The sequence below is a fragment of the Diaphorina citri genome, unplaced genomic scaffold, assembly GCF_000475195.1.
Source record: "Diaphorina citri unplaced genomic scaffold, Diaci psyllid genome assembly version 1.1 scaffold57, whole genome shotgun sequence".
NCBI classification, from domain to species: Eukaryota; Metazoa; Arthropoda; class Insecta; order Hemiptera; family Psyllidae; genus Diaphorina; species Diaphorina citri.
In genome coordinates this window covers 160,131-184,782 of record NW_007377494.1, presented here as the reverse complement: position 1 = coordinate 184,782, position 24,652 = coordinate 160,131, and the positions used below count along the sequence as shown (strand labels likewise).

General features: G+C 37.0%; 4 protein-coding genes across 8 annotated transcripts in view; 2 read left to right on the top strand and 2 right to left on the bottom strand.

The window, feature by feature from the left end:
* The window catches only part of LOC103517925 (gamma-aminobutyric acid receptor alpha-like), a 44,611-nt gene extending 32,015 nt beyond the window's left edge, over positions 1-12,596 (top strand). For 2 of the 5 annotated variants that reach the window (XM_026829605.1, XM_026829595.1), the window contains 4 exons: positions 10,601-10,750; positions 11,303-11,435; positions 12,010-12,195; positions 12,322-12,522. In XM_026829605.1, the coding sequence (XP_026685406.1) occupies positions 10,601-10,750; positions 11,303-11,435; positions 12,010-12,195; positions 12,322-12,344 (492 nt within the window). In that variant the 3' untranslated portion in view covers positions 12,345-12,522. The other 3 variants (XR_003393773.1, XM_026829601.1, XM_026829598.1) reach the window with 3 other exon arrangements.
* On the top strand, positions 4,800-7,498 carry LOC103517804 (soma ferritin-like). The gene is made up of 2 exons (XM_008482856.3): positions 4,800-4,983; positions 7,214-7,498. Exons 1-2 carry the CDS (start codon positions 4,879-4,881, stop codon positions 7,484-7,486), a joined length of 378 nt encoding a protein of 125 aa, XP_008481078.1. The 5' UTR covers positions 4,800-4,878; the 3' UTR covers positions 7,487-7,498.
* Positions 12,597-13,331: 735 nt separating the features above from the next.
* LOC103517916 (DNA (cytosine-5)-methyltransferase 1-like) lies at positions 13,332-18,201 on the bottom strand. The gene is made up of 6 exons (XM_026829520.1): positions 17,064-18,201; positions 16,249-16,814; positions 15,932-16,128; positions 15,555-15,762; positions 15,024-15,140; positions 13,332-13,481 (listed from the first exon to the last, which is right to left on the bottom strand). Exons 1-6 carry the CDS (start codon positions 18,199-18,201, stop codon positions 13,332-13,334), a joined length of 2,376 nt encoding a protein of 791 aa, XP_026685321.1.
* A 4,054-nt stretch (positions 18,202-22,255) lies between these two features.
* The window catches only part of LOC103517906 (voltage-dependent calcium channel type D subunit alpha-1), a 54,599-nt gene continuing 52,202 nt past the window's right edge, over positions 22,256-24,652 (bottom strand). Inside the window, exon 25 of the mRNA XM_026829588.1 lies at positions 22,256-22,418. Within this exon, the coding sequence (XP_026685389.1) occupies positions 22,394-22,418 (25 nt within the window). The 3' untranslated portion in view covers positions 22,256-22,393. The remainder of the gene's footprint in view (positions 22,419-24,652) is intronic.

Below are 24,652 nucleotides of genomic sequence, written 5' to 3'. Positions count from 1 at the left end.
GGACCTTGATCGAATGCATCCCGTTGACATATTTATGCTTGGACTATGCATAACTTCTACATAATTCAGATCATTAATAATAATAATTTACTGCCAGCAATCTCTCTGTATTACACCGAAAGGACTGCGGTGGAATCTTGTTAGGGTAAAACATTACTTTCCTCTATGAACCAGTCATTTCTGATAGGAAAGTAAACTTTGTAAAGGTACTATGAGAATAAGGAAAAAGTATCTAAAAACAAATGCTTGGTCTTATCCCCTTCAGCTCTGTTTTAAATATTTAGCCATAGGAGAAAACAATCATGTTTCAAAGAGAAACTTGTTTATAATGGGTTTAATGAAAATTGTAAGGATTCTGTTATTTATGGATCAGCAAAATGTGCCAGTAATCTAACAGTAGATACCATTGATGCAAAATATTGAAATTATATTTATTTAAAGAATTTAAATAACGTCAGTCCCTATCTCAAGAAAATAAAGTAGCAAAAATTAAATACCAGTAAATAAACATAAAAATTAAACTTTATTAATATGCATTACTTTTTACAAAGTCAGAGATATTTAATTTAATGAGCAACAAAAACGAATTACCTGATATTATTCAATTAAAACCACGTGTAGGTGGTGGACCCATTTTTTTTTTTTTTTTTTTTTTTTTTTTTGTAAAAAAAAACCCCCATTGAAGGGGACTTTATTTTCCCCCCAAGATTCAAAGACGCTGGTGAGGGCAATTATCGTTTGATTGAGTGTTGATCAAAATTCAAACAAGTGTTCCGATTATCAAAACTACTGAGTTCTGATAATAATAACAAATCAAACCAGGGACGGATTCGACTGATTCGACCAAATATAATGAGTTTTTTTGGCCACTCTTAAGGTGTGTCCACACATTGTCGACCGGCCGCGTCGTTCGACCTTCGATCGACAGCCGTCGACTATGTGTGAACACACCTTTAAGATGACTGTCAGCCGATTAATAAAAAAACTACATTTCAAATACATTACCTCTAGTTCTCATTAATTACTTTTATTTATGAGCAATAAAATTGAAAACAAAGGAACATGATTAGGTCGAAATTTATTTACGATGAATAGTTTCCATTGAAGAAATAAAAATTGTAGGAGCATAATTATTTTTATCTCTTTTAAATACAGAAATACGTATCAATACGTAAGGAGGTATACGTATCAATAAAAATGAATCTAGGTATCAAAACTTATCGCGAAGATATATTCTTCTGGTATCGTATAAATTTCTTTTTCTTTCAGAATCTTCATAGCCATCAGCAAATCTTAATTTGGCATTGTTACAAAATTATAAATCTAATATCTAACAACTATCTATAACACACATATTAGGTCAAAGTGATTAGTGATAGGTGTTTATAGGTCTCATCAATACCAATTTTCCATTCAAATTACTTGATTACCATGTAAAATTTTACATTAATTCAATAGGCAGGTAGGAGTATAAAATAAACGATTTCGACTTGAGTTATTTCTACCAAGTCTTCAGTTGTTTCGATCATAATAATTCTAGTAATTTCATCAGTCACTGTAGCCTGTAGCTCAGAGGTGGAAATGATGCTAGTAGCTTTTTATGTCGCTACTGAGACTCGAACCCCAGACTCCCGAAATTGAGAAGAAAGAAGTCATATAGGAACCTGTAGTTCAAAACATGTAAACATGCAGGTAAGTATTGGAATCATGGAATAATAAACATAAAAGTATGTCAATCGATGATTGCCAATGTTGAACTATGTAGGTATTACCATAATACTCGGAAGTCAGATGAAGGGTGGATATAGTTATGATCAATATGATCGGATTTCGTAGGAAATTATTAACCGGCATTTCCTATAGAAGATTCTTAGGTAAATACCTTAATAGCTTTTACGTTCCAAGTATTTCGAAAAAGAACTGTGCTGAAGGTTTTGACATAAAAGGCTCACTGTATTTTAAAAGTTAAATACCTAACGGAAAAGTAAACTTGCTACCTACACATCGACATCGCAGGGGGGGTCCATATCGGAAGATAGTCTTCTCTAAATTTTTCTTCCGCTGATTTAATGGTAAACGTACAATAATGAAGACTAGAAAACTTACTTACCGTAAGTGCTTAGGACATAGGCAATACCAAGATTCATAGGGACAAAGAGGTATCTACATGGAAAGTTACCAAATCACTGCACGCACAAATTATAGGGTCTCTAGTGCGTACAGAAATAGCATAACGGCTAGATATTCTACAGTCTACTGGGTAAATAAAAGATTCAATAAAGTTTTTTTCCGAGCCAAACCGGACAATCGCCTTGTGAATTGATAACATGTAAAGGGTCAGATCTGGAGATCAAATTAAAAGAAGAAAACAATACGTTAGCAGTACCAATAGCATAACGGCTAGATATTCTACAGTCTACTGGGTAAATAAAAGATTCAATAAAGTTTTTTTCCGAGCCAAACCGGACAATCGCCGTGTGAATAGATCACATCTAAAGGGTCAGATCTGGAGATCAAAAGAAGAAAACAATACGTTAGCAGTATACATAGATAAATAATCCCTTAGATGATTAAACGAGTTTAAATAGACAACAATACTATTGATTCATCTACAAATATCATCATTTGCTCAATAATAAATTATGAACAAGAACTAGAAGTACAGGTTCGAGACCCTGCTGCGTTGTAAAACAATTGTGGGTGTTTCCTTCAACTCGAGTTTGCGATTTTATAACTTGGCACTGATAAGGACACATGAATCATCTAATTGTACTAGAACAGCGTTATCAAACACATTTGATAACAAAATCTGGGGCTCTATGCTGTAGGTATTAGTTGTACCTACATACCTAATAGTAAATTTGAGACCCTCAGGGAAGTTACCTGACCTTTAGACTCAGGGAATACCTGCTGTGATAAATCTGTTCCCGTTGATCAATGTTGACTGAACCGTCCACACTGCCTCGACAGATTCACCTCGTCGATCCACGTCCGGCTGACTATGGACAATTGGACACACCATACTCGTCGGGTACAGTCAGAAATAGATAATGATTTGAAAGAAACCTATCCTACCCTAAATAGACAACAAAGCCATTAAGATATGTCACCCAGGAATTTGATGGACCTATTATACGAGTAGTATATCTTCTTCATAGTTGGCTTCTTCTACCTGTCTTATTTATAGTTGGCGATTATGGGCCCTTCCTTCGCCGACCCACTCACTCTAGGGATGGAAAAAGCTAGCAGCACGTGATTTCCCGGGTTAATTAAATACTCCCAACTTTGAAATCGGAATTATGTATCTACCTATTCTACTTTGGAATACGTAGATCTTCCATAGCATAGACTTGCTTTTATATTTTTTATTCTGAGAATTTTAGAATTTATTTTGGCTCTGAGAATTTTATTTTTCAGAATTTTTTAAATATATGAAAGTGGGTAGATAGGCACCCAACATATTCTATCCTGTTATCACTCGTACTCGTACAAAACACAGTTATTTTATCTTATCAGAATAGGAGTGCGTTTGGAATGCTTTTTTCTTGATAAGAAGCCTCGGCTTTGTTTAGTTTAGTGACGGAATAGTGGGCATACAAACAAAACTCAACGCTTGAAAATGAGCAAATAAGGCAATTTCATTAGAATTTCCACCGTCCTATGGTTGTCTGGAGCCAGCTAATAAATGCTTCTTTTATTTCTTCTATGTGGAACTTTACAATAAACAAAAATAATTACAGGTCTTTATAAAAATTACGGTGACAATTACATCTCTTCTAATTCGCTTTAATAGTCTATTTAACGAAAACAACAGATGAATACCTCTATAAGGAGGCACAGCAAAATCTGAGGGCGAAATTAATATTAAGGGAAAATTTTGAAGAGCACACTTCAGTATTGTAAATTTAAAATCCATATTCAAGCACTCACTTAAGTATTACATAAATGACACCTTGTCACCATGAATTCGGACGTAAAAAGGGTATTGTTCTTTTTTTTTACACTTGGAAAATTATTTCAATCCCAAGCCAAAATACCTACTTTGGTGTCGTAGTCGTAGTGTTCAGTACATTAGTTTGGTAAATATTAGACGAGCGTGGGTTCAATACCAGCAGATTATTTCATTTGAGACAGCTAAGACAGAGCGAAAGCCAATAAATTCTGACTCCTGATGATTACTTTGATATATTGTTTGTTTACATTTGAAAAAGTAATCTAACCGGTTTACCAGAATATAAGATTCAATCCCGATAAAGACGGGTGATAAGGAAAAATCCTCGGGCATTACACTTCACCTAGTGGTTACTCTAACCTTCAGGCCAAGTTTCTAATTATGTTATCTTTTACTTATTTTGTATTATGCTAAAGGTATGTCATAGCTTTAGCAAGAATAGCAAGGAATTATATTAGAATTGAATATAATGGGTGGAACTGTAATCCGAGATAACCTATCAATAAGAGGAATAGAACCTATGATAATGCAAATTTCTAAATTTCTAAATTTCTAAATTTTTCTTCCGCCGATTTAATGGTAAACGTACAATAATGAAGACTAGAAGACTTACTTACCGTAAGTGCTTAGGAAATAGGCAATACCAAGATTCATAGGGACAAAGAGGTATCTACATGGAAAGTTACCAAATCAATGCACGCACAAATTATAGGGTCTCTAGTGCGTACAGTGTTCGGTCTGCTTTCTCGACCAGCCCTGGAGCACTTGGGAATTGAAACAACACTTGATGCAACGGCTATTATTATCTAAGGAGGAATGTTTTCCGAGTATATAAGCGCTGCACCTCGATCAGTCGGATTCAAACGTAGTGTGTTCCATCAATTCATTCAGTTTATTATTGTCAGTCTCAGTGTCAGGCTACAATAATGGCTGTCAGTCAAGTCCGTCAAAATTTCCATGCTGAAACCGAGGAGAAGATTAACAAGCAGATCAATCTGGAACTTTATGCCAGCTATGTCTACTTGTCCATGGTAAGTTCAAAAACTCCTGTTCTAGATTGGCCCAAACCAAAGCCTCGCTCCTCTCGACCGGTTTGATTAATGTCGGTAACTGTTAGGTCAGATTCCGGAAGTAAAGCTTTTAAGCATCTTTTTAAACTTTTTTTTCTCTCGTCAAAAATATTTCTGATAGATGGGTAGGTACTAGAAGTAGGTACGTAAGTGAGATTTCGGTTTTGTGTTTTAGAAGTTTTAAGTGCGTCAGGAGAATATTGTTGCTTAGAGTTTTAAGATTTCCCATTTCTTTCTCCTTTTTTATGATAAAATAAAACAGACCTTTGAAAAGTTTAAGAAGGACTTGACAATGATTGAATACGAATAAAACACTTTGGATGTACGAGATTACTCTCATTTAGATAGCCACATTTTAAGACCATGACCTTTGGGTTCACTTAGTCTCCTAAAATAGTGAGGAAATTCTTAAAGGAAAAAGTGTTCTTTACACCGAACTTTTTATACCAATGAGAGTAGCTTATTTTCAGAGATGAGTACCTAATACCGTATATTCTAGCCTGATATGATTGTTCTTTTTTTTTTTTTAAGTGACAAGTTGGAGTGTTGCACAGGTTGACCTAGTCAACTATTGCAAATAAGGCTTCAGTAGAAACAACCTAGATTACATGACAATAAAATCACCCTAAACCCTAGTCCGAAAGGAAATGTATTTTTTCCAGAAATAATTTCCTCTTTTGAATATAAAATGAGGATATCTGTAGGACGTATTATGTTCAAAATATATTCTGTTAGTTCACGTAACTCGTGTAATGTCTCTGAGGAAAGAGTACATTTAGAAAAAAGAAAAATTGCCTGAAACGCCTTTGAAAAGTTTAAGAAGGACTTGACAATGATTGAATACGAATAAAACACTTTGGATGTACGAGATTACTCTCATTTAGATAGCCATATTTTAAGACCATGACCTTTGGGTTCACTTAGTCTCCCAAAATAGTGAGGAAATTCTTAAAGGAAAAATTGTTCTTTACACTGAACTTTTTATAACAATGAGAGTAGCTTATTTTCAGAGATGAGTAATACCGTATAATACCTATATTCTAGCCTGATATGATTGTTCTTTTTTTTTTAAGTGACAAGTTGGAGTGTTGGACAGGTTGACCTAGTCAACTATTGAAAATAAGGCTTCAGTAGAAACAACCTAGATGACATAGACAATAAAATCACCCTAAACCCTAGTCCGAAAGGAAATGTATTTTTTCCAGAAAGAATTTCCTCTTTTGAATATAAAATGATATCTGTAGGACGTATTATGTTCAAAATATATTCTGTTAGTTCACGTAACTCGTGTAATGTCTCTAAGGAAAGAGTACATTTAGAAAAAAAAAAGAAAAAAAAATTGCCTGAAACCTTTTAGAAGCTGAATAGTGACGATATTTCACAAGCAGGATGTGAGCTCAGAATGAAATAGAATGACACGAAATATGATAATGTAGCCAAAGTTTCTAATGGTTTTATAATTTCCTTTTCGGATATCTGTGTTGGTAAATCATAGGATCTTGACTTCAAATCAATTATATCGTTAAATCCATACTTGTAAATCCATTTTTGACCAGTTTTTACGATGATCAACTATAAATCCAACCTTGATAAGTTTCTACAATGATCAACTAATCAGCAGCTCTTAATAAACGTTTTGTTTTGATATAAGAAATGTGTCAAATTAGTTATAGAAATGGTCACCCTGTCAGATAATAATTTTTATAACCGGTAATGTACAAGAATAGTGAGCAGTACTGGGTATCGGGTAATTTTGTCACGAATTTTCGGTGAATCTTTTCTTTTTCAAATGGTTTTCGTTATCCTACTGGAGTTCCATTTTCTGGGCAAGGAACAGGCTTAGCATTCAAGTACGTAAACTTGACGAAATTCAAAGTCATTGGTAAGCGCTACACCGTGGGTTCGATTCCCGCCCGGGGCGGATTTTATCCTGAACGGATAAGGTTCGTTCTCGAAAAGCCTGGCTTTCTCCTAACTTGTCTTCGTTCTCTCTTCGATTTCGGTACGATAAGACCTTAGCAGTTACAGTTCCCTCTATCAAACATCTTGATCACTTATTGTTCTCCTCTATATAGTTTGTAGTACAATCCCAACTAAATTAAAAATTACCCAGTCACCTAAAAAAAAAAAAAGTAATTGTTAACCTTTTTGCTTCGCTCGATCACCAACCCAATCTTCTGATCCATTTCAGTCCGCCCATTTCGACCGGGATGTAGTAGCTCTCCCCGGGATTTCCAAGTACTTCAAGCATGCTTCGGATGAGGAGAGTGAGCACGCTCACAAGCTCATCAAATATTTGAACAAGCGAGGGGGCACCTTGAAGCTGGTGGACGTGAAAGCCCCGGCCCGTCAGGAATGGGGTACCACCGAGGAAGCTTTCTCTCACGCTCTTCAGCTTGAGAAGGATGTCAATCAGGTAATTATCTACTTCTTTACTTCTTTAGCGAGGTGCGTCCACACATAGTCGATCGACAGCCGTCGACTATGTGTGGACGCACCTTTAAGAATCCGTTCACTATCAAGGATAGCAAGTTGGCCTTCTTCTCTGCAACTAGCTCATGTTTCAATTTGAAATATGTGGACCACTACTTAATAGTATTAGCTTATTTGTTTGTAAAGAAGAACACCAGTAACTTATACTCTTCATAAGTTATTGCTGTTCTTCTTTTCAAGATGAATCTTCACAAAGTCACGTCAGAATCTATCAGTAAATCAGTCAATTTGAAATATGTGGACCACTACTTAATAGTATTAGCTTATTTGTTTGTAAAGAAGAACACCAGTAACTTATACTCTTCATAAGTTACTGCTGTTCTTCTTTTCAAGATGAATCTTCACAAAGTCACGTCAGAATCTATCAGTAAATCAGTACGTTTTTTTTAATTAAGCAAGGTCTATTGTAATAATTATGCATTGTAAAATATTAAACCCATAAAATACACGAGACCTTGTTTAGACTGCTGGGGTAAAGGGACTTTTTAGTCTCATTCGAGCAGGATAAACAAGGTATACGAGTGTTTAGACTGCTGGGGTAAAGGGACTTTTTAGTCTCATTCGAGCAGGATAAACAAGGTATACGAGTATTCCCCATAAAATACACGAGACCTTGTTTAGACTGCTGGGGTAAAGGGACTTTTTAGTCTCATTCGAGCAGGATAAACAAGGTATACGAGTATTCTATTCTATTCTATTCTACGTTAGTTGTTTGTAATTTACTCGCAATATTTCCTCTCATGTTGGAAAGCTGGTAATAATCAGTTCAATGTCAATCCTTCTTGTAAAAGTGAGATTTCTAGTTTGATCTGCATTTCTTCGGGATCTCGCGTGTGGACATCTGATAAATTGCAATGTAAGCTCCATAATTGCATATCCCTAGACTAATTTCACCATTGAAGTGTACATGGTTTAGAGTGGGACATTGGTAAACTCGAATGATGGATATCTTCAGATCAGGTTTTTGCCATTTACTCATTGATCTCAGCTAGGGAAATTCACTGTAATCGATTTATCGACACACCAGATATAGGTAGTAATTAGTTCTCTATTTTGACGAGGGTGAAAGTACCCAAAGTCCACAGTCGGAAAAACTTCGATCCCGCTGGGCATTGAACCTCCGTTGTGGAACTGATTACGCTTGAGCTCAAGTCTCCCAGAATACAAATACACAAGCACAAAACTAAGCATTCAAATATTTTCGAAGATAAATAAATTCCCAATCAGATTTTCAACGTACCTACTCGGAAGGAAATAATCTTCCATGCACATTACACTTGAACATTATGCTGAACGTACCTAACATTTATGCTTTATGAATTTACCTCGATTTGTTTACGATAAGTTGTTTTTTTCCGCACGAATTGAGTATCAACATTCCCCATTGTATTCAGGACCGAGAATGGGGATTTTCTAAGACGAAATTTGTTTCTTTATCCCAGAGACCTCAATGAAACGCATTTCCAGAGAGCCACTTTTTACTTGCCTTATTTCTAAAGTGCCTATAATATTATTGACTATGATAAGTTGTTTTTTTCCGCACGAATTGAGTATCAACATTCCCCATTGTATTCAGGACCGAGAATGGGGATTTTCTAAGACGAAATTTGTGTCTTTATCCCAGAGACCTCAATGAAACGCATTTCCAGAGTGCCACTTTTTACTTGCCTTATTTCTAAAGTGCCTATAATATTATTGACTATGAGTAGGTAGGTACATAATGTTAAGCCATATCGAAAACAGATAAGAATTTTCGTGAAGTTCATTTAGGACTCTCTACATAAGTAGGTAAGAGTTCTCAATGCTCAGGCCATTAGATTTCAGTCAAAGTTGTTCGAACTTGACACAGAGATTCGATAAATTATGTAGAATTCTAGAGGTATTACAGATAAACAAGTGCCACCAGGCCCACCATTCTAGCTGGGGAGCAAACCAACAATTTCTGGCGAAAAATTGTGCTGTTCTCAAAGTCCCTTGAACTTGTGAAAGCGTAAAGCTTAAGCTGTACATATTGATAGAGATAGTGCTTTTATTTTCTTGAAGCCTTTCCCACTTGATATTGTCTCTCAATTATGAAAAAAAAAGAACAAAAAATGCTGATGTTATGTATAAAATTAATAAAGACCTACCTACCTACTTAGGGTTTTATTCGTCCTCAAAAGAATGCAAATTTTGCATTAAAAAATTGCCTCCCCTTCTACCGGGAATGTGAAATGAAGTAAGTATTCTAATTGGTATGTACTTGTTTCGGTTTTGTTCGCAGTAAGATGGTGAAAATTTGCAACTCAGTTATATCTCTGGTATATTTTCAAGTTTTGTAAGTATTTTTACTTTCCCTATTTGTTTACTGTCACAACTTGTTTCAAATCCTCCACCCTAACAAAATTTTAAATTGGGTAGTTTATTGTTGGCCTTACGTTATATTTTGGTGGTTGACAAATGTATGGGTTGGCGCGCTGTCTCACCGTTGGCCCCAACCATGTCCCAACGATTAGCCAACCCTACAATTTCCCAACCATTGACCCAACCCAACCTAGGGTAGGCTAGAGACCATATGCGGAAAAAACTCCCAAGAATATTTTGGCCTGAAAGCTGCTATCTACATATAGCATTCTACTTGTCAAAGAATTCCATACAATACGACACCTAACACTTGTAATAAAGGAACAGGTTGTTTGAAAGTTGCACACACCCGTCCTTCTAGTTGATAGTAAATGTGAAAATAGCCTGGACAGTCGCACCGATTTGCCGAAAGTTCGCTACGCCACAGCCCTGGACTGGTTTTTGCTGATGAGCTTTTTCTACTGTATTGCTACCATTTTGGAGTTTGCTGCCGTCCATTATTTCACGAAGGTATTTTCTTCCTTTACAAGGAGGTTCTTTTTCGATTTGCGACAGCCAAAATTTCGCAACTGAAAATAGAATATTAAATATTTTCGTGGAGATTGTCATTCTTGTCACTCGAATCGTCATTATGTTCTGCCAAAACCGTGGTAGAGCGGAACCTTGAATAGTTTTGCTTGGACCTTTCCATTTCGATTTTGCTTCACCGGCATTATTTTTGGTTCCAATTTGCTCCTTTCAGACAGGCAGTGGTGAGATCCCATTCCTCGTCAGTTCGGATGAAATTCGAGTTCATCCTCACCCAAAGTCCTATGTGTCTGAGGATGAAGAGGACGAGCAGACAAATATCCACAAGATCAAAGTAGACTATCGAGTCTGTTCGGTATATGAGGTAAGAAGATCGGGGTTCAATTCCGGCTAAGGCATGAAATTCAAACAGCATTTGTGCCAAAATAAGATCAATAAAGATTAGAACTCTTAAGGTGTGTCCAAACATAGTCGACCAGCTGTCGACCGACGAGGACAATCAACAGCATTTGTGCCAAAATAAGATCAATAAAGATTAGAACTCTTAAGGTGTGTCCAAACATAGTCGACCAGCTGTCGACCGACGAGGTCAATCTAGGTATGTTGATTTGTCAGAATCTATGTCAAGGCAGTGTGGGCGGTTCAGACGACATCGATCGACGGCCGGTCGACTATGTGTGGACACACCTTTCTGGTTAATCTCCAATACGAACGAAAAGTGTCCGGGTAATATTACCTAGTTAGGAGTTATATTTCAGGGAATTTCTAAAATTTTCTAACATGGGTAATTTTCTCAATCGTGAAAATTGCTCCAGGCAATAATTTCGCCCTTTGTTTGTAATTTCTTGTATTTGTGTACCTACATTGAACTATAATCAATTTTAAAGAGTCTAAATAAATATTTTTCCTGTTCCAGGATTTACCAAGAGGTAGAATCACAAACTTTATATCCAATGAGGAGGAGACGCAATCCAGAACCAGCACCATGGAGCGCCACACACAAACAGAGTATAAGATACCCAAGTGGAAATTATTGACTTATTGCTTATGTAATGCTCTTTTCTCTATGTGAATTTAAGTTCTTTTACATTCATACCTATCAGGGAAGGGGAAAGTTTGGTCACAAATTTTTCACTACAGAGTATAAGATACCCAAGTGTAAATTATTGACTTATTGCTTATGTAATTCAAGTCACAGGGTAGATTTCACCAATATTTTTTCAGTCCTTAGAAGGACTGTTAAGCCATCAGTGGTTGAAATCCACTAACATTCTTTTACATCCTAGCCTATTGGGGAAGGGGACAGTTTGGTCACAAATTTTTCATCACGACTGGTATTCGAACCCAGCACCACCGGGTTGAGTCCATGTTCACCAACATGAAGTTGAAATGACACTCTAAATCTGGTCGGGTCGTTGGAAATTGAATGATAAGATACCTACCATATAAGACTGTCTTTGTTTAGACTCTCTCGAGAGATATTTAGTTACCTTAGCAAGAGACAGTTGGGTACGCATTATGCTCATTTCACGCTCACAACAGTGTTCATTTCAAAGACACGCCCTCAATAAGATTGACCTTTTCATGTTTTTAGCTAAATTCCATTCTTTATGATTTTTCCAGTTGCCAATGAAAAATACCGGAAGAAGAGAGAACAAGAGGTCAGCCGTGAGGGATACCAATTTCACATTAACAGTGTCTCCAAAATAGATCGCGTCTCAAGAATACTGTTTCCTGCATCATTCGGTCTCTTGAACTTATTCTACTGGATATCCTACATAACAGACCAGGAAAATTTTGTATGGAAAGATCCACCGACCATTAGCCACTGAGTTGGAATGCTAAGCTTCGTAATGCTCACATATTTTCGCACCATACTGAACTTATTCTACTGGATATCCTACATAACAGACCAGGAAAATTTTGTATGGAAAGATCCACCGACCATTAGCCACTGAGTTGGAATCCTAAGCTTCGTAATGCTCACATATTTTCGCACCATATAGTCTATTCAGCCCGGCTATTTTTTCTAAATATGCAATGTGCTGTACAAGTCGAGGAAACTAGAATTTCAATGGGATTAGCCTGAGCTTACAAAAGATATTTTTATTTTTGTACCTATGTAGGTACACTACGTTTCTAAATATGCAATGTGCTGTACAAGTCGAGGAAACTAGAATTTCAATGGGATTAGCCTGAGCTTACAAAAGATATTTTTATTTTTCTTCTTGTATGTAGGTACAGAAAAAGTAAGAAATTATAACAAACAATATAAAAAATTAAAAACCTTTGAAATAAAATTTCTAAAATAATAAATCTAACAAAAGGTAAATTGAAGAAAATAGTAAATCTGAATATAAAACAAACAAAAGGGACCTAAATGAGATCAAAGAAATGTCACCAATAAAAAACAAAATCGTTATTATTAAAAACCTTTGAAATAAAATTTCTAAAATAATAAATCTAACAAAAGGTAAATTGAAGAAAATAGTAAATCTGAATATAAAACAAATAAAAGGGACCTAAATGAGATCAAAGAAATGTCACCAATAAAAAACAAAATCGTTATGCCCCTAAAAAAACAATAAGAAAGTAGAAAATATGGAAATATTGAAATAAAGAAACAAAGTATTAAAACTATCCGGTAATAATTTTCTAAAAAGTAAAAATAAGGAAGAAATCTTACTTTACAGTCGTTTGAAGATGTAGGATAATAAATTTTCATAGGCATTTAAGTATCATTCCGCCGTAAGTTCAATACGTACCTTCGCTTTTCATATATTGAAATAAAGAAACAAAGTATTAAAACTATCCGGTAATAATTTTCTAAAAAGTAAAAATAAGGAAGAAATCTTACTTTACAGTCATTTGAAGATGTAGGATAATAAATTTTCATAGGCATTTAAGTATCATTCCGCTGTAAGTTCAATACGTACCTTCGCTTTTCACTTGTCAATCGCTTGGTTTGAACTGCGCAAGTATCTAGATCCGGGACTTGTTTTCGTATTTGAAAGATAGTCAGGATTCTCAGAAACACATTTGATGATCTCGTAACCAATTGCTTTGGCCAATGGAGGTGGAACTGCGTTTCCGATCTAAGAAAGAAGAAGAAAAAAAAAAAAAAATTGTTCATAAACAAAATAACTAAAATAAGATTGCTGTACCCAATTTAAATAAGAATGGTGTGAATACCTGTAACCATGATTGAGTGGATTTAGTTTACCAATAGCCTCCTTTTAGGTTAACTCAAATCAAAACACATTTGATGATCTCGTAACCAATTGCTTTGGCCAATGGAGGTGGAACTGCGTTTCCGATCTAAGAAAGAAGAAGAAAAAAAAAGAAAAAAAACTTGTTCAGCAAATAAACAAAATAACTAAAATAAGATTGCAGTACCCAATTTAAATAAGAATGGTGTGGATACCTGTAACCATGATTGGGTGGATTTAGTTTACCAATAGTTTAGCCTCCTTTTAGGTTAACTCAAATCAATCAATCAAATCAAATCATGAATCTTTGTGGTAAAGCAGCGAGCTTTTTCACAACTTTGTGGGTATCACAGTATTACATGTCTTTCATTTACTCAATCATCATATTTATTATCGCTTGTCTCTTCGACTTGTAATGCCGCCACTGGTCGCTACTCGATTAAAGTAGCTACTCAATTGTCCTCACGAAGCTGAGTGCACCCCGAACTCCAAGCACAGAGCCGAAAAAAATCTCGGCCCAGCCAGGAATCAAACCCGGACCTCCTGTGTGCAAGCCTAGTGTGATACCCACTCGGCCACGGAGGTTGCTCCTTTTAGTTTAACTCTTAATTTTAGGTCTGTGTTCGCACTGGCAAAATATGGTCCTTTTTGGAATAGTTTTTCTATGTCTATTTATTGTTGTTTATTCATATAGCCAATAAATATTGTATTTTTGTCTACTTACCATCAAATTTGAATCAATGTTGTAATGTTGCAAGAGCATATATAAATTTCTTTACTTTTTTTAATCAAATCAAATCATGAATCTTTGTGGTAAAGCAGAGAGCTTTTTCACAACTTTGTGGGTATCACAGTATTACATGTCTTTCATTTAGTCAATCATCATATTTATTATCGCTTGTCTCTTCTACTTGTAATGCCGCCACTGGTCGCTACTCGATTAAAGTAGCTACTCAATTGTCCTCACGATGCTGAGTGCACCCCGAACTCCAAGCACAGAGCCGAAAAAAATCTCGGCCCAGCCAGGAATCAAACCCGGACCTCCTGCGTGCAAGCCTAGTGTGATACCCACTCGGCCACGGAGGTTGCTCCTTTTAGTTTAACTCTTAATTTTAGGTCTGTATTTGCACTGGCAAAAAATGGTCCTTTTTGGAATAGTTTTTCTATGTCTATTTATTGTTGTTTATTTATATAGCCAATAAATATTGTATTTTTGTCTACTTACCATCAAATTTGAATCAATGTTGTAATGTTGCACGAGCATAAATTCCTTTACTTTTTTAAAATAAATAAGTACCTAGAAGACGGACATAGAGCTACCTAAATATGAAATTGTTCAAGGGAGATTTCGCCACTCAAATCCAATCTTTTCTTTCCAAGAGGGTAACTATTGAATTCCAGGTAATTTCAATGAACTTTCAAACTTACCTGCTTATACATATCACAGATGCCTCCACGGAACACATAGCTATCAGGAAATCCTTGGGCTCTGGCGTATTCTCGGACTGTCAGCACCCGGTCTTGCTCGGGATGCAGGATTTTACCCTGAAATTGGAATAACACAAAGTCAAATAAAACACTAGAAGCAAAACTAGAAATTGTAAAAAAAGGGGGGGGGAAATATAACTAACTTGTGTTAATGCCATCCTGAACGACCAACCTACAAATCCGAAGAGCTCCGCGCTAACTACACCACTGAGGTTGTGTTCTGAACGTGGGTCCATAAATCTGTTGGTCACTAACAGTAAAATACTTTGCTTCTGGCTCATTAATCTCATCATTATTCAGAAATAACTTCCTCTAGTTCTACTTTTCTCACCTGCTTATTCAAAGGGTTTGGAGTTGTCACAATTGTATCAAAGCTTTCATCCCAAGCAAGACGTCCGAGAACTCCCTGCCAGTTGTTATTCCTCGAGGCGGTATGAACCAAGGACCACGGTATAATGGTGTTCTTCTGACCCTTGCTGGTGCAAGAGCTGCTGGATTTACAGTCATATCAAAGCTTTCATCCCAAGCAAGACGTCCGAGAACTCCCTGCCAGTTGTTATTCCTCGAGGCGGTATGAACCAAGGACCACGGTATGATGGTGTTCTTCTGACCCTTGCTGGTGCAAGAGCTGCTGGATTTGCAGTCGCACACAGATTTCTTCTTCTTGGCGTTGTACTTCCTAAGGGACAATGGAAAAGAATTACCTACTTATTTTCACATTATTCTGCTAAGTTAGGGCTCAAAAACTAATGGATAGGTATAAGAGCAGAAAAGACGGACATTGGGTAAAGTGGTCCCAAATATAAACAAATAAACACTCATACATAGGTCCTCACAAGATAACTTACAATTTTTCGGTGTAACTATGCTGTCCTCGAGGCAGTTTAACACAGATATTTGGCAAGTCTCTCCAATCAGCATTTGGGAAAGACGGAATCAGACGTATTCTCATCTCCATGAGAGGTGAAAGAATTTTGCAGATGTGATCTTGAAGTAATTCTCGCAGATTGATGTGAATGTCATGGATCCTGCTCCCATCCTTCATCTGTGAAGAAAAGATAGGTACCATTATTAGATGAAATGACCATTAAAAGAGCCCTTCAAACACAATAATGGTGCAACTGCACCTCTCCCCCTATATTGCCAATAATTACCATGAACTTACCATCCTTTGGAAATGAGTCTTTGGCGGATTGTGGAAGAGGTAACAATTGGCCCCTTGTGAGACACGCGGCAAATCCGAGATAGCATCACGAACAGTGATGCTTCGATAGGGGGCATGACTAGTTTTGTTTGCCACCAGATTTCCGTTGATAGTGAATAACTGATTGGAGAAAGCGTGTAAAGGTTGTGGGAAGGAAGGCAACTTGTATCCAGGTTTACTTGCCAGGATGACAACTCTATTTCTGGACTGAGCAACCCCGTAGTTGCCCGACTGAAGAACATCGAATGTGACTTGATAGTTCATCTTGAGCAGACAGTGAAAGATACATTGTAGGATTTCGTTCTTGTTGAAGTGTACCAGACCTGTCACGTTCTCTAGGATGATATATTTCGGTTGGAACAGATCGCAAAATGAGAGAAACGTGAAGACGAGACCATTCTTGAGCTTTGACTTCTCTAGTTCACGAGCACGGTTTAGCTGACTGAACCCTTGGCATGGAGGTCCGGCCACTATCAGGTCTACTTCATGCTTCTGAGGAAGACTAACTCCTTTGTGCTGAGTGTGACCTGGAAAGAGAAATTAAATGGCGAGGGATTATTACAAAGACTTATGCTAGGTACCTACCTTAGAAAAACTCCTTTGTGCTGTGTGTGACCTGGAAAGAGAAATTAAATGGCGAGGGATTATTACAAAGACTTATGCTAGGTACCTACCTTAGAAAATGTGACATTATTTATACAGGAAGTTACATGAACTTTTCCATCAAAAGAATACCTACGATATCATACCACGTTATTAAGTGATTTCGTACCTACCTTTCAATAAGGATTTCAGGACAAGATTGCAATCATCTTGGATTACAGAACACTCTTGAAAGTTTGCATCGTATGAGGCAGCCTCTGATCTCTCCAGTTCTACTGACCAGCAAGGTTTGGCTACACCAGCTTGGCACAATCCCTCCATCAGACCGCCACAACCAGAGAACAAGTCCAAACATTTCAAAGGTGTGTCCAAAGGCATAGGGAATTTAGGAAGAAATTCTGATGGAAAAGAACGAGAGTAATTTTCCAATTGATCTAATGAAATAATTTTGGTGAACTCCATGCTATTAGGATCGTAGCTTTTGTCGAAATAGAATCTGTTTGACCCTTCTTTGATCCAATTAGTAAGTGGCGGAGGAACATCCGATCTATGGAGAACATGACATGGTCCTACAAGGTTCTTAATGCTGACAGTATACTTCGCCTCTGACCAGTACACATAATTCAAGTCATGTTTGTATATTTTCTTTACAGCCTCATTTGTATCTTCAGGACGAAAGATAAGTCCTACGTTTAATTTGACATCACCTTTGCTGTGTATTATCTTCAGTATGTAGGCCAGTTCCAGAGGCCTAGCATTCGGTTGAACGAAGTGTTTATCTTTGGTTTTACGATAGTATTCTGTGTAAATAGTCTCGTCCTTTTCTTCATGTTCATTGTCCAAGATCTCTTCTTCTGAACTGTCATCTGTTGGGAAAGATCCTGGTTCGAGGAAAACGAAGTCCCCGATCTTATATCTGATGTCTTTATAAACAACTTCACCATAACATTCATAACATAGCACTGTCTCTGGAAGTTCGTTAAGCAATTGAATTTCTTGCTTTGGTTTACAAAAATAACATGCGTCAGTCTCCAAGAGTTCAGGTCTTAGTTGCTCGAATCTTGCTTGAAAATTGTAAGAAATTTTGTTACAAACGTGATAGTGTAAACACTGGGCTTTTAAACAGTCGTGCTTATGATTGACATTTATGTCATTACTTGTGACAAAGTCAACACAAACCGTCTTCTTAATGACGGATAAGTCGATTGATTCACAAGCATTGGTCAAGAACAGTGTGGAATTGTCAAATTGAATCTTATCTCCTAGAATTGTATCATTGGGTCGCACCAGCCATTGCACATGAGCTTTCATTATGTCACCCAAAGTTTTCTCGGTATTCTCTTTGTTTGGTATTTTATTATTATTTATTTCGTTCAGTCTTTTGAGCAAGCAGACATTTTCCTCTTATAAGTCGATTGATTCACAAGCATTGGTCAAGAACAGTGTGGAATTGTCAAATTGAATTTTGTCTCCTAGAATGGTATCATTGGGTCGCGCCAGCCATTGCACATGAGCTTTCATTATGTCACCTACAGTTTTCTCGGTATTCTCTTTGTTTGGTATTTTATTATTATTCATTTCATTCAGTCTTTTGAGCAAGCAGACATTTTCCTCTACATCTGTTTCATCGTCCTCGTCATCATCCTCACTCTCATTTTCTTCTGTTTTCATATCCTGAATACGTTTACTTCTTCTTGTTGTCCGGCATTTTATATGTTTCCTTTTCTGCATGACCTTGTTTCGAATATCTTTTGAACGATTCTGTGCTCTTCCCTCTTTTGAGACAGTTGACGTTCCATCGGTGCTGGACTCATCACTCTGGATGTCGTTTACTTTATTCATATTAAAATCATTTTTCACTTCAAACAAAGATACAACTCTTGCGATTTTTCCCGAGTACGTTTCCACACAATCTCCTGGGAGTACTTTATTCAAGTTGACCAGTGCACCTGCATAGAATTCTTCATGCTCTGAGGTTTTGATTGCTGGACATATCCACTTAGGTCGCAAGATTTCAGGAGAAGGTTGAGTCTTGACCAAGTCATTTCCTTCCTCAGAGGAGCTGCTCTCAGTTTCACTCGAATCGGAGTTGAGATCACTGGATGTATCTGCGTCATTTGTACTAGCACTCTGGTTCCTTCCTCGTTTGTTCACTTGAAATTCAGCTTGGCTGTTCTTATTGCTGGAGGACATGTGCTGACGGTAGATTTTCTGATCAAACACTTGTTCAATGAGCGGTGTTAAAACTGGTTTCTTCAGCCAATTGTTTCAGCGCTTTCCTCTCCGATACACCACTGATAGTTCTGGGCACTGATTCCAGATCAGGATCATTCAGGTTCCTCTTGCAGTAACAACATCGGGTGATTTCAGAGTCGCCACTGGTTGAACTGAAGGTAGAAGAAAACATGTAACTTATCTAGAAACAGGGCCGTATTTATGGAGGGGGCGAGGGGGCCCACCCCTCAAGCTTCAATTGTCTCCTTTACTGTCGGTGAGATTCCTAAAATTTGGAGCATCCCTCCCCCCCTGAGTACCCTGCTTATTTTACGCTAAGTGCATCTGGTTTGAGACCACTAGGCCACTGGTACCTAGGTATATCCCTCAGTTCTTTAACATGATAAAGCAATACATGAACAAATAAGAGGTAGGTACCCGCAATGTGATTTTTCTAGGTACCTGCAATGCGATAAAAATAGGTTTAAACTTTGTATGTACTTCTACAATTTTGTAGGTACATACCTACTTGCTAGATAAGTACCTAGGTACTTATACCTACCTACGTATAGGTACTTATACCTACCTACTTGTTTACAAAGTAATTTCCGTAGATAGGTATAAACCTTTGTAGAATAAGTAGCTACCGCCAATTAAATGTTATGCCCGCCAATCAAGCTCAGACCGTGGTCTGTCGTACTGTCACTTGTGTTACGGAAAAAGCTTGAGACCTCTAGGTCTGTCAGACCGTGGTCTGTCGTACAGTCTTAACTTGTGTTACGGAAAAAGCTTGAGACCTCTAGGGGTGTCAGACCGTGGTCTTGTGTTACGGTTACGGAAAAAGCTTGAAACCTCTAGGTCTGTCAGACCGCGGTGTCAGGCGGTCTGAGCATGAGTGGAGTGGCTGGGCTGGACTGTGGTTTTAGTGGATTCGATTTCTGGAAAGGCGACTGTCACGCGTTTCAATCAAACGCGGTACCATAACGACGCGACGATTAAAAGTCTTACGACGCGACCGACGCGACGCGAGGTACTAGGTAGGTGCAAGAAAGTGTGTGACGTTCAGAGGTTCAGACCATTTGACTTGAGTGGCCGGCATAATACTGAGGTTCCTACTTTAAATTTAGAGCCGAAAATTATTAAAAGAAGGTACCTAAGTACCAGTACCTAATACCCTTCTAGTAGGTCCTACCTACTCAGTGCATAGGTGGTACTCGGTACCGCTTTCGCATTACTTCAAGGCACATTCTTTTCCATGCCTATCCCAGAACGGAAAAGTCTGGTTCGAAAATTTTTGCGCTGGCCGGGATTCGAACTCCGGGTCGAAAGTCAGTGCTCTTGACCACTCGGCCACAGAGGTGGGTATAGGACGCATAGGTATAGGTACCTATTGCATGGAGGTACCTGTTGCATGTTCTTACCTCATTTTTCTCGTTTTAGCAGGCGGTTCTATGGCGGCTGTATTGATGGTAAAATCCGAATTCAAATGAGAAGCCTTCAATTTATCACAGTGGGTCATTTTAATAATTTTAGAAAAAATAATTAAGAGATAATAATAAAATAAACAATAAAATAAAAAGGTAGCTTAGCTACCTGTACATCAATAGTTGTTCACAAAAAATAGGTCATACCTATTTTGAAAATATTTTCTTCTAGGTAGGTATCTATTTGACAAAATGTTATAAACTCACGTAATTTTACTCTTATTTTAATTTGAATTAGATTTCTCAATTTTAACCTCTCGTTAGGCGGTGAGTAGGTGAAGTTCTTATGTAAATCTCCATACTCGACATCTGTGAAGAAAATGAAAGGTTGTTAAACTTCTTTGTGGAAAATGTTTCAACTATCTATCGATCGTGAAATATTTCACGTCCTGTTTTCTGGTGCTTTTGTGTTCAAATTTCTGGCGCTACTTTCTGATGTTCACAACACCCGATTCGGGAGTATTGTGTCTCTTCTCGTCCGTCTGATGAGAGAGGTTCACAATGTAGCAAATTGTGAAACAACTTATGATCATCGATTTCTTGAATACCTAACTACTTCTTGGACAGTTTTTCGAAAGTAGCTAGCGGTTTTAGATGGTTTTGCCAACGACCACCTTACTACGTAGAAAAGCACACCAGCAACCAAAACAAACAGATTCAGATACAATACTTAACACTTACCATTCAAACAAACCAACGTTCAGGAGCTGCTAAATTATTGAAATTTGACCACTATTGGTTTGTCTCAAAAACTAATATTTTAAGACTTTGATCAAATTTCAAAAAATTGTTCTTATTTGTATGGTGCATGCACGAATTAATTTAGTTAGGTTCTCTACTGATCAACTACTTCAACACGAAATCTTGTCCACACAGAAATAAGTTTCAGCACAACATGCTTTCTAAGAAAAATTGGTTTCAGAATCTGCTAACTGCTAGGAGGGGGAAAAATCTCATCTCCAAGATTTATATCTACCTACTTTAAATTTGGGAGTTGGAAATGCCGCTTTACCTGGTGTTAAATAAACCAAATATTACACTTTTACAATGAACCTAACCCGAACCCGAGGTTAACAGTTAGGGAACACTCAACTATCTACTGACAGGTATATGTATTTTGATATAAAACCTCAAAACAGTTTGCTCAATGCTTTCTATAAATCTTCTCATTAAACATTTACAACATTATTAGGTATTTACAATATCCACACACAAAAAACACAAAACACAAAAAAAAGTTATATACCAGACTTTAACCTCTTCATACTCCATGTTCGTGTCTTTAGGATGGTTGTAAGAGGAACAGAAGAAAAAAACATCAAAAATGATAAAATTCACGTAAACCATCTGATTAGGACCGAAGAGGTTAATTGAAACGATTGTCCATTGGACCCAGGAACTAAGAAATATGATCGACAGCAAAAATGTCAAATTGCATTGGTAAGAATTAATTCATTTGGGCAATAAAATTATGACACAGGTAATATAGCGAGGTAACTCAATTCTTTACTCATACAGATATTGCTTCTATGAAACTTCCTTTCTGAGGTGAACGTTTTTGCAATGTTTATCAAAATCGGGATTGAACGGATAGTTCCAGAGTTATCGCGGTATACAAACAAATAAATGAAACTCAAAATCGGCAGGTGAAAACTGAGAATTCACTTCGTTCGACCATATATCTTACCCTGCCGACTAAGCTCTCTGCTGATCCCGCCACTTGCAAAGGGTTCTGAGTTTCATTCATAGGACTTTGCGGTAAAGAAAACGCTTGCCTCTCGTTAGGCGGTGAGTAGGTGAAGTTCTTATGTAAATCTCCATACTCGACATCTGTGAAGAAAATGAAAGGTTGTTAAACTTCTCTGTGGAAAATGGTCAACTACGAGTAATCTATCGATCGTAAAATATTTCACGTGCTACTTTCTGGTGCTCTTGTGTTGAACTTTCTGGTGTTCACAGCACCTAATTTGGGAATATTGTCTCTTCTCGCCCGTCGACGAGAGAGGTTCTTTCAGTGCAATGTAGCAAATGGTGAAACAACTTGTGATTATTGATTCTTTGAGTACCTACTCACCCACTTCTTGGACAGTTTTTCGAAAGTAGGTAGCGGTTTTAGATGGTTTTGCCAACGACCACCTTGCTACGTAGAAAAGCACACCAGCAACCAAAACAAACATATTCAGATACAATAGGTACTTAACACTTACCATCCAAACAAACCAACGTTCAGGAGCTGCTAGAAAGAAATTATTGAAATTTGACCACTATTGGTTTGTCTCAAAAACTAATGTTTTAAGACTTTGATCAAATTTCAACAATTTGTTCTTATTTGTATGGTGCATGCACGAATTAATTTAGGTAACAATCGAATGGGTTTGTGTTTCACAAACAGTGGTCGTGCTTCTAAGGACCTTGAGAGCTATGCACCTTTCATTTTTTTCTTCTTTATTTGATTTCAATTTTCATTTATTTGGCATAATGACCTACCTATTATAATTTTGGTGGATGCGACTATTTCAAGTCTTGGTAGGATTCCCAATCTCTAAAGTTTACGGGTAAGAAACAGGTAGTTCCATCAATCATTTTCACCGTAAAATTTGAAATATTACATCTTTTGATATCCATCTTTTGATATTCTTTCCAAGCATTCATTTTGGGAACCGCATTCTTAGCACGTGTTTAGATCACTTTTTAGAAGTCAATAAGAAGAATCTCACATCTCTTGCTCTAATTATTAGAATAAATCTAATAGATAGGTGCGTTATGAATCTTCTCTTACCTTTTTACACGTCCATCTTGTTTTATGCTCTGTATACTAGGTACGTTGATAATGACAGCATTATGAATTGTTTGTTGGGCTCCTAATATTGTTTATTTTTTGAACTCGTGGAATTACCTATGTAGGTTTCAATTTACTCTCCGTATCTTTTTCTTAGAACTTTGTGTACGTAAATATCCGTAAATACGGTTCTAATGTGATCCTGAAATGATACTACAGTATCCTCATCTCGCATTTACTCGTCCTCAAATCATTTGCAGTCATCGATCTACGACAGAAATTGAACTGGTACCTCATGGACGAAAAATCGACGTTAGAATGACCAGAGAAGTGGCTCTTCCTGAGTTGTCTGAAATCTAGAAATTCTACAATCCTAGAATATCAGACACAAGACAAGAAAATAACAATAGATTTGGCATTTTTATATTTTTCAAAACGCATCATTTTCAAAAGTACAAGTTATACATCATTGTTTACGTGGTGAGTTAGCAGTACAACTTGGACTTTGGAGTTTAGGATCTCTGCTGTGGTGGATTTGGACAAAACTTTTCGAAAAGAAAAATTTTCCGAGATTGAATGGAACAGAAATCAATTCGGTAAGTATCTATTGAACTAATTAATTAATATGCTCGGTCTACTACTGACAGTTTTGAACGGACTAGAATTTACTATAGACAGCATTGTGGACGGAAAATATTTTTTCTTTTAATAGGGTTGATGAGGAGAAAAATAGGGTTTAAGGGAAATAAAACACTCTCGTCAATACGCGGCTAAATTTCAGATGTAATTTCGAATAAATAACACGCACACAAACACATCAAAAGAACGTATCTACTATTCACATTTCTCCTGCAATTTTACAGGAAATAACTTTTACTAATAATCCATGGATGAATATCCATGGATGTACCCGTTCCTAACAGGTCACTGAATCTAAGCAACGTCGTTTATCAAAAGAAATAAACATTAGGAAAACGGGGAAAATGTAAGTTTAATTACATGTGTTAAACGTACTTGGGTAAAATGTTCACTATCTTTAGACTAGAAACAGAGTAGGTAAACTTTAGTTAAAACAATAAAAATCGTCAAAAACCTTATATGCTACCTTATGTTTAACTAGACGGATGACCGCCCAGGATATTATGCTGCTATTGAGATGATTGTAATCCCAGTAAGATCTTGTGTTATTTAGCCCAGAAGGGACAAGGATAGTCGCTTTACCCCAGAAATTTAGATAGTAGGTAAATTATCTACGGATAGTTTTGTGAACCGCTATAATAGCTAG

Coding starts and splice junctions, on each gene's coding strand:
- LOC103517916 (XM_026829520.1), bottom strand. CDS start 18,201: ATGAAAGCTCATGTGCAATGGCTGGTGCGACCCAATGATACAATTCTA. Junction 16,129..16,248: donor AGACTCATTTCCAAAGGATG/GTAAGTTCATGG, acceptor TTTTCTTCACAG/ATGAAGGATGGGAGCAGGAT. Junction 13,482..15,023: donor TCTGTGATATGTATAAGCAG/GTAAGTTTGAAA, acceptor CTTCTTTCTTAG/ATCGGAAACGCAGTTCCACC.
- LOC103517804 (XM_008482856.3), top strand. CDS start 4,879: ATGGCTGTCAGTCAAGTCCGTCAAAATTTCCATGCTGAAACCGAGGAG. Junction 4,984..7,213: donor GCTATGTCTACTTGTCCATG/GTAAGTTCAAAA, acceptor GATCCATTTCAG/TCCGCCCATTTCGACCGGGA.